The 18,251-nt window shown below is 41.1% G+C and overlaps 1 protein-coding gene across 4 annotated transcripts in view; it reads left to right on the forward strand.

Annotated features, from left to right (window-relative positions):
• The window catches only part of clstn1 (calsyntenin 1), a 51,167-nt gene that overhangs the window by 9,228 nt on the left and 23,688 nt on the right, over positions 1-18,251 (forward strand). For 2 of the 4 annotated variants that reach the window (XM_080764475.1, XM_080764477.1), the window contains exons 2-9: positions 6,484-6,606; positions 10,923-10,952; positions 12,596-12,791; positions 13,590-13,798; positions 14,112-14,261; positions 14,599-14,784; positions 15,221-15,469; positions 17,347-17,468. In XM_080764475.1, the coding sequence (XP_080620601.1) occupies positions 6,484-6,606; positions 10,923-10,952; positions 12,596-12,791; positions 13,590-13,798; positions 14,112-14,261; positions 14,599-14,784; positions 15,221-15,469; positions 17,347-17,468 (1,265 nt within the window). The remainder of the gene's footprint in view (positions 1-6,483; positions 6,607-10,922; positions 10,953-12,595; positions 12,792-13,589; positions 13,799-14,111; positions 14,262-14,598; positions 14,785-15,220; positions 15,470-17,346; positions 17,469-18,251) is intronic. The other 2 variants (XM_080764476.1, XM_080764478.1) reach the window with 1 other exon arrangement.

Raw genomic sequence — 18,251 nt, forward strand, 5'->3', positions numbered from 1 at the left:
TAACAAGATTGCATACAAGGTACAGTGTTGCGTGCATGCTGTGAGCAGGTCCAGTCACCTACCATCTGTGCATAGCACATGTCTCGTGCGTTTGTCTTTCTGAATGCATCTGGCTTATATTAGGGAACTGGTCAGTGGTGGTAGCAAAAAAACACATAACCTGCAGTGCATAGTGCATCGTGACCCGTATGTGACACCGTCAGGATGTAAAAAAGGGGGGGGGGGGGGTCTGACACCTTGATCGAGTTCAGACTCAAGTGCAACTGCAGTTACTGCACATATGCGGCTGTATATGGACGTTTCGGCCCAGGGGCCTTCCTCAGCGAGATTTACTCATCTTGGCAACAACCACAGGGGGTGGTTACTTATACCTGGCACTGGCAGTGGGTGATGTGACCCAGGTGTGCAAGGGTGGATTCCATGTAGGTCGGCGTTCAATGCCTTTCGTTTACATTTTTTGTATTATAATTTTGACTGATGGAAAGAACGCATAATTATGTACAATAAACGGTTTGACATATTTGACATTATTTCGGCTACATTGAAAATGAGGGCTTGCCCCTCAATTGTACTCCGAGTTTAAATAAAGGTTATGATGATGATGATATGCAACATGATACAATTCTCTGGACATTGAATTACTCAAGGGGGTCCTTGACATGAAAACATTTGAGAATCACTGCATTAGATTAGATATCTCTTTATCTCACTGACTGTGCACAGTGCACTCATGCTGACACTGCGCAAACATTTTCCAAGCCACTCTTTAACCCACCCATTTGTACTCTTTATCTGTCTAGTCTGCACTGGTGCACGATTAGACACATTAAATGGTTTTAACGTGTGCTATATTTTATATAGTTTTATTTGCAAACTGCCCTTGAAGTTTGAACTTTGATGCAATTAAAGTGTATGGATTTCCTTTTATTTATCTTTGTTTGTAATTTGAGAGAAGCTTGATTCTTAAAATAAAATACTGCAAGACAATTGATTTTATGCTGAGTTTCTGATATGACAATACACTATGTGTACTGCTGCTTGCCAAATGCTTTGACAAAATGGACACAAGTAGGCTATGTCATGTTAGAATGGAAACATGCAATAAAAACAGAAGCAGCACATATTCACTTACAATACATAACTTTGACCCACATAATTTCAAAGCCTGTAAGATACAGGAATATTACACTTTACTTACATTTCTTGGACATGGACATATTAACATGGACCAACACGCCTTTGGAGCTGATGTAATGTAATGTAATGCGTACTACAACTGCTTCTGGACTGATTGTATTCTATTCTATATTGGTTATCTGTCCTAGATATCAGTGAAAATTATCCAGGTTAACGTCCAGACTCATGGAACATTGATTGATATACCTGATTTATAACCTTTGCACGCCGTGTTGCACACTGAAAATAGAAGATATACCGGTACAAGCTTGTAGATCATCCATTTCCAGTGTGCGACACTAGCGCACACAAGTATAAAAAAATCCCTGTTAGGATCATAATTGGTACCTTGTGCACCACATCAGACAAATTGTTTTCCTTTTAAAGTTGAAGTAACGAACTGGCAGGCTGCCATGTTAAGCAAAAATGTCAAGGTGGCCTACTACCTACTTACTACTAACATCAAAGCTCCTTCCCTAATCTCATTCCCACCAATGCCCTCCTCAGTGGAGGCAAGCCACTCCCTTGATAATAATTTTAACACAATAATGCATAGCACACAGTTCACACTGTCCAGAATAAGCAGCCGTTCATTATGAATTACCCTATTAGTGCTACCAGGGGGGGGGGGACATTTAGCATTTTGCTAAATTAGTGCTGGATTTGACTGAACGCTCTATGGTGCAACAGATGTTCCCCCTATTCATGGTGGCTTTGAAGGGGGATGATAAAGTTGTTTTGTCACCAGGGCCTTGTCGACACAATTTCACACAATGTATGTGTTCATTTCACGCTTTCAATTCAGTTTCCTTCTAGGTTGCATTTCACGGGAGGTGTCAGAAAGTGAAAAGTTTTTTTTTCTTCTTCTTTTTCACCCACAATGATCCATTGGCAGTTGTGCTGTCCGCTTTTTGAAGTCCTCCTGACTCATCTTCTTCTCCTTTCTCATCTAGTTCCCACTCAGTCATCATGACTCATGTATGTTATTGCAAGATGCTTAGTGATTAGCTTCATTTAACCACATTAGCCCTGGCCACCGTATTTTGGACATGTCACAGGCAAACACATTTTAGCTTATGTTCAAAAGTATAGCGAACACAGCACAGTACAAGCTCCCAACGTGAGCTACCAACGCTATTTGTCAGTCATGTCAACTCAAGTATATCAGACATGAGTGCTATGCCGAGCATTACTGTCTCTTTTATTCATTGTTATTCAAAAGTGCTTTCACTAGGCTGCCCAATTTTGTGCCAATGACAGTCCCTGTTTGGAGTGTGACTCATGTCTCTCATGATGTGCCTCAGCAACGCAGCATGCGGTTGATTAGCTTGTGTCAGAGTTGTCAGGCTAATAAGGCTTCTGGATATTATCTGAATTTTCTATCCTGTTGGGAGACTAAATTATATTATTTTTTTATGTTAAATATACTGTTTACGTTTGGTGGGTCTTCAGTCTCTTTGAAAACTCAGAAATAACTGGTGACTGATGCAGGTTGACACTTGGCAAATATACTGCCCTTCTAAGGAAAACAAGTGCACTCTTTTACTGTGGGGCTGCAAGCAACCATCGTGAGAATATTTTGGAGTAGAGTAGCACTCCAGGTTAGAATGAAATCCTTCACGGTGCAAGGCTCGAAGATACAGGATGAAATCAAGAAAATGCCAGCACTCAAAATGTCCTTTTCACATGCATTTATTGATCTCTGACGAGAGTGGACAACGGACGTGTTTCGGCCTTGTTGGCCTTCCTCAGCGCTGAGGAAGGCCGCATCCTATAAAATGGTGAGTGTTGTAAACTCTAAGTACTGGACCCTCGTCTGGTTTGACAGACAGGTAGTGTGTGCCGGCTGGGTGGTGTGTGTGACAATCCGGTTGAAGTATACCTTTGGTACGGCGACAGCGGCGGCGGGCCCGGGAGAACAATAACGCGACACGAGACAGTATCACGCTAAAGGTTCACAAAGTTTATTACACAAACAGGAACATATATAGTGTTGGATCATAATGACGTGACCACAAGACATCAGACATAATAACGTGCCTACTGCAGCAAGGCTGACCTTGCTGACACCGAGATGTCTTGAGTTGCGTGCATTACAACCGTACACACAGATAGAGATAGATAGATTTATTTATTTATAGATAGAGAGATAGATGGATGGAACAAAGACAATGATTCCGATTTGGGTGATGTTGTAAATGGCAAGTATTTACAACACTATTTGATTACTAGACATAAAGTTTCATTAACCTTTCTGTCTATCATTAATCAATACCGTAATTTGATCAATAATTATTAATTATACAATAATTCATTAAATAATTAGATTAATTGTTTTGCCCCTATTATTTTATGACTAAGGCTAAGGCACAGGTTATAGGCTTAGAATAGGACTGTTTGACATGAACATTGGAGCATTGAGTGTTGTTGCTGTAGTTATGTTGGCCTTGGCAGAGCCATGGACAAATTTAAGGCCCACATGTGACTGGGCCAATAGTTCATGTGAGAGGTAGATATATATTATTAGTGTGGTTGCCCTAACAATTTTCTAGTTGTAGTCTGGTGTGGCAGACAGACTGCCAGGCAACCATTACACTTAAGGCCACATGAAGACACATAGGAAAAGATTGATTATAAGGCTCAAAATGCTTGTCTTGTTTTAGCATGGTGCTACGTTTAGCCTACTTGTGGATGTCCTGTGTTTTGTCAGAATTGATGAGGCTGTCATGTCATGTCTCAGTGCCGCGGTATGTAGGCTAAGCCTTGTGTATTAGTCTAAATGCAATTTTCCACATCACATGAAACCACCCTAGTGCACTTTGGCAAGACAAATAGAAGTAGCGTACCACCCCCACCCCAGACAAATAAAATAAAATCTGTTCAAATGAACATTTCGCATGATATCCATCCTTTAATTGTCATTGGAATATTAAAAATCACACCCTTGTGAAGTGAGGGGCGCTATTATATTAAAGTCTAACTCGGGGTGATTAGGTGATGTAATGGTGATGTAAAACAAACGGTGCCAACACAAACATTAAACGCCATTAACAATAAAGAGACAATATGACATAAACGACACATTATGACGTACATTTTTTCTTCATTGTCAATGCGTTTACTAAATAAAGTTTGAACTAAAGACAAACATTAAACCTGTGTATATTAGGAGGGGCTATAGCACAAATTTTAGATTAATAAATCTTAAAGCAGGCTTAATTTATACATCTGAATAATGAAAAGCTGAGGGTCTGTGTAAAGGTAAAAGGTAAATTACATAACTGTACCTCTCGGCAAAAAACAAGTAAAATGGTTTAATTTAGTGCCCAGTGCCACGCAATCCCAGTCAAGTGTGAATAGCTTATAATTAATGTTCAATGATTGGATAATTAACTGAGAAATACTATTAAATTATGTAATATCCCTTAAAACAAGACTCATTTATTTAGCTGAAATTGGCTTTGGCATACTGATAAATGACGTATAAAAAATTTAGCAACAAGCCTGTATATTTTCTCCCCTGCTTTCTTTAACGGGTTTGTGTGTCCTTTTGTGGACTGTTCCTCGTTTTATGTGGAATCACAGTACTGCTCTGTCTGACACCAACTGCAATGGAATTGATGTCTCTAATGCATCAAAATGAAGAGGATTAGCAAGGGTAGGCACCAGCTGGACCAGTTGTATAGGTTACACTAGCTTTAGATTTATGATTGTATAAATGATTGATGATTCCAGACAGAATAACATGCACCAGAGAAAGATGAAGCTTGTAGGGTCACCACCGGTGCAACATTCAGATGTCTTTTCCCCTTCTCATCATAGGATTAACTACTTAAACCCTACAGTATTACAGAAAACAGTAAAAGTGAGAAAAATGGAGCGAGGAGGGCCGAACGGGAAGGGACGAGGCCGGGTCAAAGGCACCCAGTCAAAGGGACCCGACCTCCAGCCACGGCCTACCGCGCCGAGAAAACGGGCGCACGCTTTAGGTTTTTCTCACTTGTACTGGTTTCTTACTTGTACTGTAAGATCTGGGGGGTCTCTTTTTTCTACACACCAAATCTCTGTGTCAAAGATACAGTTCACAACATGGCACATTTGTTAGCTTGTAGGTCGGCTCCTTGAGATTTTGCTTCCAGAATAGGGCCAGCTAGGGTTAACGTGGCACTAGGGTTAATGTGGCTAATCTAAATGCAATATGTGCAATTTGGAATGTGAATCGAGTTAAGCCCCAAATGTCGTTGATCTTGAGAACAATCTCTGGGGGTAATGGGGCATGTACTACAGCTGTGGACAAATTATGATGACCGTAGTGTTAGACATGCCGCGTCTCCCGATGGCACCATAATGACATGGGGTCAAAGGGTCATTGTGAGGTACATTGTGGGCTTCCTCTACTTGGCATTCCAGTACCCCTTGGTTTCCTACTACTAGCTCATTCCAGTACCCCTCTGTGTCCTACTACTAGCTCTAGTCAGTGTCACATTATGCCAGAGAAAATGAGAAATACGGGTCGAAACGTTGTATGTCCTGCCTGCTGTGATTGTGAATACATTTACCTGGAGCATTACAAAGTGAGTTGCGAGCCCTCGCTTTTGTTCATGATATCTGTTCGTTTAGCAGTTTGGCTCAGATCGGAGGATGTGCGCTGTTCTAACTTATTCTGACATTATGCCCCTGTCCCACTCACTGGAGAGTGCAGACTGAATTCTCCCATGCATGAACACAGCTATCTAATCCACCATGTGTCATGCAGTCACTATACAGTAGCCTTTCTTCTGCAGCGGCCATCCAAACAGAGGGCTGTGTGCAGCTGGGTTGTTTCCCAGGCTCTCTCAAGGCAGAACGCTGGGCTGTAATGAGCAGCCTCCACTGCTGCTCCTATAGGCGCAGTGTGCGTCTGAATCTCACTGGAGCTGTCACCGTCCACGATGATATTGCCGTCAAACCCCATTCGTTAGTAGGACTGCAGCTGTATCTCTCAGGAAACGTTACCGTGGCAGGACATAAGGCTTATCATTAGTCTTTTTCAAAGAATTCCGCAACGGGTTTGTACCACTGCAGGACGTGATGCAGTCTCAGCAATTTTGTAGATGATGGTCTGAGGTATATTTCTAGGACTCTGAAGTTTGATTGTATTTGGCACATAAAACAAAAACTAATCCAATACACGGACTCTCTCTTCCTCCCTCCATCCATCTCTCTCTCTCTCTCTCTCTCTCTCTCTCTCTCTCTCTCTCTCTCTCTCTCTCTCTCTCTCTTCTCTCTCTCTCTCTCTCTCTCATCCTCTATCTTTCTCTCCTGCAGTTAATAAGCACAAACCATGGATTGAGACGACGTACCATGGGATCGTAACAGAGAACGATGACAAAGTGCTGCTGGACCCGCCGCTAATTGCCCTGGACAAGGACGCACCGCTGCGCTATGCAGGTGAGAGAGGAGGCTTGACGACGCTGTCCTTTCAGTGCTGTCTCAGCAGCTCAGTATCATTGAATCACTCTCCTCTCCTTCCAGTTACCATATCATAGAACGTTTAATTTAAACACACGCTAGTTATACGTTTTTCACCCTTGAAGATTTCAGATAATCTTTCATCATGACAGATTGAAGAACTTTGCACTTTTGAGAGAGCTTGCCACGGAATCTGTGTGTATGTTTGAGAGACATGAATGATCATGTCTGGAATGGATTACTCTTTTGGGTCAGACATACATTTGTCATGTGAAGAGAAATTGAGCATTAACACTTTTTACAGTGTAAATCTAGGTTTGAATGGAATTTATAAGTTCCAAGTCCCATCTATGGTCGATTCGATTGATTCGATTCGATTCGATTCGATTCGATTCGATTCGATTCGATTCGATTCGATTCGATTCGATTCGATTCGATTCGATTCAATCATTGCCAACACTCCACATTTTGTACATACACGTATATCTTTAGTGTATGAGGTTAATATATAACTTATCTTATCTAAAAAAAAAGAAAAGCCAAATACTCTAATAGGAAAACCACATCTTACCTCGTTTGTATATTAATAATTCCATTGATGTATTTACAGTGTCAGGAGTAGATTGGGGGGTATGCTGCATGAAGGGTGTTTTATGACTACAGCTGGCTACCATATCCACCATTAGGACCTTTTCATATTCACATCAAACAAAGTTAGCTTAGAATGTTTTTTTTTTGTCCCCAAAGAGAGGCACAATTAGTGTGGCTTATGTGCCACGGCAGCATTAGACTGGGAGTTTTTAATCACTGGGGATTGACTTTGGCCAAGGTTCAAAGCCCCATGGCATCGGGAATGTTCCCCCTCCCCCATCTCAATCTCATGAGCTCTGTGATCCTCGCTCATACTGCTCCCTGCCTTCCATTCAACTGTTATCACGTATACCAACCAGACCCATGCCAGAGTTTTGGGTTTGATTTGATGCCAATCCCTATTTTTACGAGTCCCAGACCACCAATTACTAGGCATGTACCGATACACTCAACTCACGATACGATACGTATCACGATATGAGGTTCACGATACGATTCTTCCACAATATTTGAAACAGACAAATGACTGAAAAATCTAGAACCTAGCTCGAGTTAACATGTAAAAAAAAAAAAAGCTTTCTTTGATCGCATCTTAGGATAGATGTAGTTTGTAGACCTATTTGAGAGTGCAAGAGTGATTGCCTTCCTTGATGTATTAATGAGCATCAACAACCATCACCTGGGCACAGTCACAGACACACACAGCTCCCCTCTGCAGGCTTCTACTGAAAGTGACTGCATGGTCAGTCTCGTTTCTCTCCAAAAGCACTTGAATATGATGAATAGGATTAAAGCTCACATTTCATATCACACACACCATAATTCGCTAGCCTCCCCTTTTTTGAAAATATCTTTTATTAAATCTATATACATCGTCGGGATTAATATCGATATATACGATATATTGTTACATGCCTACCAATTACTGATGTTTTGACCAATATTTTATCGAAAAGTGAGTTAAACTCCAACATTTGAAAAACTTAGATTTGATTACATTTTCTATTAGAGAACATTTAACTAATGAGCAAACAATGGATAAAAATAAACGTTTTGTTGTCAAGAAAGGTCAAATGATGGCCAATATATCGGTCAAACCGATTGGTCTGGCTCTAACACATATTTCAGCTTATACACTGTTAACTTATCTCTGATTTTGCAGTGTAGAATCTGTATCTCTTATGGACTTGTGTGAAGTGACAGATTTAGATGTGTCCTGTCATTTGATTCAATTAGCAACCACTGACTATTGATTGATAAAAAGCACTTGCCCAGCATAATAATAATGGATTGCATTTTATAGCGCTTTTCTATGCACTACATGCTTACTCAAAGGGCTTTACAATAGTCCATTCATTCATACATTGGGAGGTGAAGTGGCGAACAGTCGACCCCAGCGTCCTCACTTCCCACATTCACACACCAATGGTGGTAACCACTGGGGTTCAGTGTCTTGCCCAAGGACACTTCGACATGTGGACAGGAGGAGCCGGGATTCGAGCCGCCAACCCATGGAACATTGGACGACCTGCTCTACCTCCTGAGCCACAGCCGCCCCGTAGCATAGAGCATAGAGTCCCCAACATCAGAGTGACTGGAATCAAGTACTATGCCCAAATTACCCATTCATCACATGATGTCCAGCTCCTTTCTCAGTATATTAGAGTTGAGTTGATAGCGTGGTGCCCTTTCAGCTTTCAGTGGGGGCTCCCTCCCTCTTTGATGAACAGGGCTTTGCAGAATGGACAGTGTGTCCCTGTGAATCGGGTCTCCCAAGAGCCATCAATCTCATTTCACGTGGCAGTAGGGGTGACCGTCTCTCTCTGCTCTGCCAGCCTCCTCCGAGTCAATCCCTCCTGCGTGAACAAACAAGTTTCACTGTAACGTCGACCCACTAAAGCCTTAGGGGCTTGACCACACACGCCAATCACTGGATTAGAGCTAGTGGAGGGGGGATGTATTGAGAAGAAAGGTGCTGGAGATGTGTACATTAGATTGATATATTGACTTTAAACATCTTTCTAAGTCTGACTCTGCATGTGTCAAGTGTTAAAGCACACTGACGACAACTCAAGGTGTACTTGACATTTCTGCCGGACATTTTCCAAAGCATACCACAGTTAGTTTGTGTTTTGAAGAAGCCACTGGATTCATTTAATTTCCGTACAGTGTGCAAATCAATTTGCAGAGACTTGAAACTTGCTTGAGATAGGTAATCCACACTCGATGGTTGTGTTTAATGCATTTTAAAGCACGGATTGATAATGTAAAACCAAATAGTAACTAGACAAAAGATTGATTCAGAATGACATTTAAATTTTTATTCAGTTATTCAGGGAAGTTATACAATTTTAACAACTTTGGATAAAATGTAAACAAATTACAAATCTAAAAATAAAACCATTAACAGAGAAATGGTATTCTATGGTATTCTATTCTACAATATTTGGCCACAGCTGTGAATAGACAATGACATGTATTGATGCCAGTGTGATCCTTTAAGTTCAAAGGGGAAATAATGTTTGGACACTTTAAACACTGTATTCTTCATTCCCAATTCCCATGCTCAATAACAAGGCAGTTTTCATCCACACTGTCCCAATCTCAGATCTTGGATACAGTTTCCAAATTAGGCTTAACTGCTTTCATACCATACTGTACATGTATTGCATAGGGAATGTTTGCTGCACAATGAATTATGCCATGATTACAGTAATTCATGACTATTTAACACCCACACATTCATAATTCGTCAGGTTTACTGAATATAAAACCGCATATACCCAGTCAAGAGGATTAGGATCAGTATATAACAGTTATTGTGCTAGGCATTACGCAAAGAACCAAGAGGGTAGTTGCCTGAACTGAGTTGATATGCCCACTGATATGCTGAGGGATTGCTCTACCCTGTCATGTTTGAGCTGGTCATTAGGGCTAGTGTGAACACGGAGAGGGCAGAGGCCCATCACCACCATAGCTCTCACTGCATGACTGGCCCTGAACAGCGGGCTCTAATGGGAAGTCCATTTCTAATTGCCGGGAGGAAAACAAAATGGACAGCTCAACCCGCAAGAGGCCCTGACTGGCACTCTCTAAAACAATCAGCCAAGCAGAACGCCACCGTAATGGGAAAGAAGTGCTTGAGCTGTATTGTATTACCTCAGATAGCTTTTAGATTAGTTCCTGGAGCATTTTAATTAGGATTAATCTAACTAAATCGGTTATGTTACCAGCTTCTTTTTGTATATTGATGATTGATTATGATGATCTATGAATGAAGCTGAGCTTGATGTATTTATTTAAATTTTAAAGACTGGTATTAAAATGTCTGTTTACTGTCCATTGTCAATTTATGTCCTGCTTAATTTCCACTAGTTTCCTATTTCTTCCAAGAGTTTGCCAGAACCAAATGACAAAGCCTTGGACTGAAGTGGCTTCTAACAGATCTCTGCAGATTGTAAACTGTTCTTTCATTTCATCTGGCTGAAGACTTTCTTGGACTGCTGAAACGTACATTACTTATTCAAAGCTGAATTCTTTCTCGCTCAAAGTGAATGTGTATCTGCGAATGGCAAAATATATGTCCTTCTTTCTGTCCTCTTTGTATTATAACATCTGAATGTCCTTTTCCTTCACTGATCTGGGTCTATCTTCTCTCCCTTTTCCTTCACTGATCTGGGTCTATCTTCTCTCCCTTCCTGTAGAGAGTTTTGAGGTGACCCTCACCAACGAAGGTGATAATGGGTTCTTTCACCTGCCTTGTGCTCAGTTGTTTATTATTATTAACCCACTAACGCCAATGCAGCATCCGCACTCTACACAGAAACTCTACACCCTCCATGCTCTGTGACTTCCTTCCCATTTCTTTTTTCTTTTCCAACTCCTCGTTTTTCTCACCCTGACTTTTATGGTGCTCCAATAACTGGATGAAAAGTGTGATGTGGGGCTGAGCGTACTTAGAAATATCTGTGCATGAGACATCCATTGTAGTTTGCAGACACTAACAGTTCTTCAGCCAGAAGTATACAGGGACAAGGAAAGTTCTCAAGCATATTTGCTGCCATTTAGGCAAATATATAAATACTTTATGTCAAAAGATCTCAAATGCAAAGGCAATATTAGGCACATTTGTTCAGACAGTGAACTCTGAAATGCTGAATTTCTTTACTAAATTAAGTTCACTAGCTGATAACCTACAGCAAAATCAATTGGAGCAGGAATTAATGCTGAAATTGGTATTTTAGAAACAAGACATGAATTCGGAGATATTTATCAAAGTTACTTACACTGTCAAGATATTGACTTTGTTACTGGTGCCTTTTAAGAAACCGTCTTGTTTACATTGGTTTGATTGGTAGTATAATGACTCATGTGGACTCCTGACATTTCAGGAGTCTTCAGAGCCAACTTGCTGAGATTGTTAACTTATGCAAACTCTCTCCGCTGTGAAGTTTCTGTTGTTGCATTTTTGCCTTAGTGGAAGCCTTTAGTTAATTCTCCACCACTAATCTCTTATCATAGCATGGCTGCAGTTATCATTTGATGTGGATGTCAAGCAAGTTGATATTTCTAACCCCAGTTCTCATCCAGTGCTTTTTATTTAACGACTGCTATTGTACTGATTTGGTCGTCTATGATTTCATTTTGTGTTCATTTCTCAGTTTGGGGCGAGAGGCAAAATTGCACAGGAAGACTTCCCTCAATTAAATACATGTTACACTGTATACTGGAGATGTTGTTCCAGAGGAACTCGGGTTAATTTTTGTGTCTCACAGAATTAGGTTTTGATGACTCCCTGAAATGGTGCTGCATCACTTTATTATAATGCTGTCTATTGCATAGAATGTTTGGATTTTCTTTGTTGGTTTTCCCCCTCTTAGATAGGCTGAAATTATCATCCTCTGCACAGAAAAAATGATGTCTAACACAAATGGTGTTATTCTTCATGTAAATGTAGGCCTTACTCCCTTACCTTTTGGGTTTAGTTTAGTAATATGATTTTGATTCAATATACATAAAGTACTCCTGTGAAATGCCTGTCCACATCTTTTTTCGGTTTTTACCTGCATGACTGGATGCTAATGTGTTTCAAATGGCTTGGATTAGACACAAAGTCCTTTATGGCATTGGTACTAAATAGCCACCCCCCCCCCACACCCTCTCCCAAATCCCCCCCAAGTACTCACCCATACAGTGCTTTGGCGCACCCACCCCAGTGTTTTAAATCCCCTGGCTGCCAAAACCTTTCGCTGATCTTAAGTTGTTTTGTGTGATTATATCGTTTTGTTGTTAACGTATCCTTTGGTTTGAAGTATCAAAAACATTCACACGTTTCACTACTTATTCTGAGCAAAGAACTCTTTTGATTGATGTTCAGGTGAGATTTGCGGCTTCAGGATCCATGGGCAGAATGTCCCCTTTGAGGCAGTAGTCCTGGACAAGTCCACCGGAGAAGGGGTGATCCGAGCCAAGGAAAGGCTGGACTGTGAACTTCAGAAGGAGCATACTTTCACAATCCAGGCCTATGACTGCGGCGAGGGCCCCGATGGAGCCAACATGAAGAAATCCCACAAGTAAGTGGGCATGGATGCCTAACCCAACCAATTTGGACCTGGTGTCCCTATTTTGGACATATTTTAAAATCTTTCAATTTATTTTAAACATAACATGAAAATATCAGATCTACAAGCTTTGCAACATGGGGTCACAACCAGAGGGTGTGGCTAGTTGTTTGGGTCAAAACTGGCCTAAAGCCCAGGCGGTGGCGTAACCGTCTGGGCACCCGACTGGTAATCCAGTCGCAGTGTGCCGCGGGTTCGACTCCCGAGCCCGACACGGCCTTTACTGCATGTCATCCCCCCATCTCTCTCCAGTTTCCTGTCAGCCTACTGTCTGTCCCTTCAAAAAACCAATAAAAGGCGTAAGCAGCAAAAAATCTTAAAAAAAAAAAAAAGGCCTAAATAATAATAAATAGGATGATAATACTTTGCATCCTACATGAGTGCTTTGTTGTGCAGTCCTCCTCTGCCCGTAACTTCATCTTGATGGATTTAGGTGCTTTTAAAGTAACCGGAGAACCAGATTTACCATTGCTTGCTTCAGCAGTTTGTTGAGAGTAATTTCGATCGGATAAATCAATGCATTCAGCCGTTCACTTGTGAATAAAGATGTAATTGTACAGGAAAACATATACCCTGAAAGCAGTGTCATTTTAAACCACAACAGATATATCAAAGGGACTATACAAAATACTTGTTATAATAAATAATTATATTTGAATCTAGCATGACAATGGTATAGATTGCTGAGTTAAAAGCAGTTACCGTGATGCTTCTGGAACAGTTTCATAACTTTGAATGCGTCCCCAACAGAGCCACTGTCCACATCCAAGTGAACGACATCAACGAGTATTCGCCAGTGTTCAAGGAGAAGTCTTATAAAGCCACGGTCATTGAGGGCAAAAAATACGACAGCATTCTGAAGGTGGAGGCAGTAGATGCCGACTGCTCCTTCCAGTTCAGCCAAATTTGCAGCTACGAGATCGTCACCCCCGACGTGCCATTCTCTGTGGACAAGGACGGTAAGGATACAAGTAACAGTCCGGTCACATTGTCCATTGATCTGTGTTTGAACAGCCGAGGTGTAAGACTTATTTTGAATTCACCACACGTTGCTGCCTTTGGAGACCAGCACGGTCTCCTTGAAATGTCACAGAAGTCGATCATCCAATTAATGTGTTGGTTTATTTCGCTGAACATCTAACTGAAATGTGTGTAAATATCTTCTGAAAGGAGCAATAGTCATGCACAGAATACCGTCACATTGTCGGTAAAAAAAACAACAGTATGATATTTCACTTTGTAAGCTTGACTTTCTTCTTTTTATTTGCCCAGGTTTCATCAAGAACACAGAGAAACTGAACTATGCCAAAGAGCACATGTACAAGCTGACCGTTACTGCCTACGACTGTGGGAAGAACCGTGCCTCAGAGGATGTGCTGGTCAAGATCAATATCAAGCCCACCTGCAAGCCCGGCTGGCAAGGTATCAAAGCTCCCCTTAGTTCCCTTACACACTCTGTTTCACCAAGTTACGTCACTGATAGTGTGTGTCTGTGGGGAACAAAAGCGACATGACTTGCTCACAGAACACACACAGGAAGACATTGTCAGAAGGTTATTTAACTCCCCTAAGCTCTTAGAACTTTTAATGTGGTTGGGATAATTAAAACAGCCTCTTAATAAATTAGCAAAGTAAGTCTGTTATTGTTTGTGCGCTGAAGGGAATCTCACCCCCCTCCCCCCTCCTCTCTCTCTCTCACTTTCTGTCTCTCTGTCTATGTCGGTCTGCCTGTCTCTCTCCGTCTGTCTTATCCTCTCAGGCTTCAATAAGAGGACAGAGTATGAGCCAGGCACAGGCAGCCTGGCTCTTTTCCCCAGCATGCACCTGGAGACCTGTGATGAGCCAATCACCTCCATCAAGGCCAGCATCGAGCTGGAGACCAGCCACATTGGGAAGGGCTGCGACAGAGACACCTATTCTGAGAAGTCCCTTCACAAGCTGTGTGGTAAGAATGTTGCTGCCTTTAACCGTGTATATTATTTGTATTTGACTTATTTTTACATTTTTATTTTGCTGTCTTGACGTTCTGGTCTGTATAGCACTTAGGTTGACGTCAGTCATTGTAAATGCGCTTTATAAATAAACTTTGAATTGAGTTGATTGGAGTTGTATATTATGTACTGACATACCAATGAATCACTTATGAATCAAATTATTCTAATCACAGCGTTAAGGATTAATTTGACTACACTACATAGATATATTCCCTGGCTTCACAGTACAATAAATATTTTAGTTGGCTCTTTTTTAACTACCTCAAAAATAAATAACTAGTTGATTTATTGAGAACCGCAAGACCTTCACCACAAAAAAACAGTTCATGCTGTGCTTCTTATTTAATTAACTACTTTGTATCTAAACAAACCTGTGCCTGGTTTCAGGTGCCAGCACAGGTACCGTGGAGCTGCTGCCCGCACCCAGCAGCTCTGCCAATTGGACGGTGGGCCTGCCCACGGACAACGGCCACGACAGCGACCAGGTGTTTGAGTTCAACGGCACGCAGGCCATCAAGGTGCCTGACGGCGTGCTGAGCACCAACCTCAAGGACCCCTTCACCATCTCCGTGTGGATGAGGCACGGCCCAGGGGCCCACGAGAAGGAAACCATCCTGTGCAACTCTGACAAGACAGGTAATAATCATAGACATATAAATGTCTATTCATTAACTTAACGGCCATCTTGCCATTAAGTTAATGAAAGGCCACCCTGTTGCCACCCTGCTTTTTCAATGCAAAATGCCAACATGGCCGCCATGTGAATATGGTCTATCTATTGCATGTCTTCCACAGTTCCTCTATATTTGATATTTATAGGCACAACGCTAAACGCTACACAACGATACACGCTACACATCTTGATGCTTTTGTGCTGCAAAATGCAAGCCATCCCATAACAGAGGGGCTTTGTTCTGAGAGCGTCCTGTGTTTATTTAATTCTGGCACGTGAATGTGCTGTAAGTATCACACTAGGGACATTTCAATGTTCAACTAATGAATCCAGCACATATGGTGTCTGAGAATAACTTGCTAATAAAGACATCATGCACCCACCCCCAGGCTTCCATTAAATAATATGCTTTGGCAACGCTAGTAAAGACATCTAAAACATTGTAATTTACTTTCTGCTAGTTCTTCAATGCAGAATCAAAACTTAAAATAAATAAATATATATAAATACACACACACACACACACACACACACACACACACACACACACACACACACACACACACACACACACACACACACACACACACACACACACACACACACACACACACACACACACACACACACACACACACACACTATTCGGATGTTTTGTGTCGTATGTTCACTGTGTTGTCACATGTGCAATCTCTTGCATGTGTTGTGTTGGTGTGTGGGGGTGGGCGGTGGGTTCATCAGCAGATCTCCCACTGCTTATATAAGAAGGATTACATCAGGATCGCTGTGCCCTGGGCCATAAGTCTCCATTCACTTGACCTCAGTGTAATGTATGACCCCATATCCAGCCTGTTTTTCTGCACATTAATATCTAGGACATGTTGTGCACAATTACATGTTTAGTTATGTATTATGGCTGACTCAAATGTCAGCCATTTCTGTCTGCCGTAAGTGCAGTCTAATCCCAAACTGTGCACAATGGAAACTGAATGTGGGTGTACTGGTTTGACTTCTTTGAACTGTACGTTTTGACAGGATCCGGTTTGATTTGAAAACTGGCAGTACACAACAGAATGCACAACGACTAGTAGTCGACTAATTTGACTTACTCAACAAATTTGAGAAATTGTTTAATCATGCTGCGAGACCATGCCTTTCCCAGGGTTGGTTGACATCTTTACATTCTAATGTTGATGTAACAATGGCTATCGGTTATTCGATAGACTGGCACAATTAAGTAAGGGATTATGTATGGCTGCGTGGTCATTGTTGATAGATACGGGGTTAAAGCATCGTCTATTTCTCGCTTCAAATGTTTTCAAAAACATTATTGAACAGTATTGAACGCATGTTGTTTAGTTAAATGACATTGTGTGTTAGTTTACATGGCTGTCATGTTGGGTACAGCATAAAATCCAAGCAGCGCCGCGGCTGCAGCCAGGTGCTCTGAGCCTTTCATTAGACATCGGCCTGTTACAGAGCGGAGCGGTCATTATCCAGAAATAACACACCACTGAATTCGGCGATTGACCAATCAGAATCAAGCATTCAACCAAGCCGTGTAAAAAGGGTTATAAGTTATAACCAAGTTTATAATTAAGGATTATCGGAGATGTGTATAGATAAAGCACAGAAAACAACGGATCAACTAACAAAAGTCTTGGCTGAGTATGACCAAATTATTAACCACTTAAACTGGACTGTTGACTATAACTTGACTGGACTCCCAGGGCTCTACATTACATTTAATTTAGCTCCCTTTCTCTAGTTAACTTTTAAAACAAAACCACTTTCCACTTGAAGATGTTGTGTATTTGAAGGAGTTTCCTTTCCTCTGCAGAGATGAACAGACACCACTACTCTCTGTACGTGCACAACTGCCGTCTGATCCTGCTGCTCCGCCAGGAGCCGTCAGAGGCAGAGAACTACAAACCAGCCGAGTTCCACTGGAAACTGGACCAGGTCAGTCCCGTACCACGCTGCTTTATAATATTATAATTATACCACACTGCTTTATAATATTATAATTATACAACGCTGCTTTTCCACCCTTCTCATATCAAGGTGGTCCATTATTTATTTGGCCTTTGAGCCACAGACCACCATTTGATGAGATTTAGCCTCTCAGACCCAAAACTTTTGTCCACATTCACGATTCCATGCTGTATTGATGTTGGTACCATTAGGAAAACGTTGATCAAAATAACTATTCTTCTACATTCTCTAATTGTGTAGACTTCTTGTGAATTAACTAATGCAGATGTTTAACAGTAATTTAACTCCTGAGACTGTAAAATGAAACCAAATGGACCCGTAAATAGTTTTCTAATAAATATGTCTGTACCTCTTTCTGTAAAGCGACTTTGGGTACCCAGAAAAGCGCTATATAAATCGTATATATATATATATATATATATATATATATATATATATATATATTATTATATATTATTAAGGATAAGACAATAATTGAACTAACAGGCGTAGTGTGTGTAAAAGCTTAAAATGAAATAATGACATTTAAGTCAGATAAACTTTGTTGCGCGGGTGGTGTCGCCCACCAAATGTTATTTTTAGTGTGTGATACCCACGTGCAATTAAGTAGAAATCTAGCAGTAAGATCAGTAATACTACATATTATTATTAATTAAATAGAAATGTATTATAACCTCTTATATAAAAGAAGCTTGAGAACAACTGCCTTATGATGACCCCGGCTACATGGACCACAAACCATGGGGAATG

This window comes from Protomyctophum bolini (assembly GCF_963924005.1).
Source record: "Protomyctophum bolini genome assembly, chromosome: 5".
NCBI classification, from domain to species: domain Eukaryota; kingdom Metazoa; phylum Chordata; class Actinopteri; order Myctophiformes; family Myctophidae; genus Protomyctophum; species Protomyctophum bolini.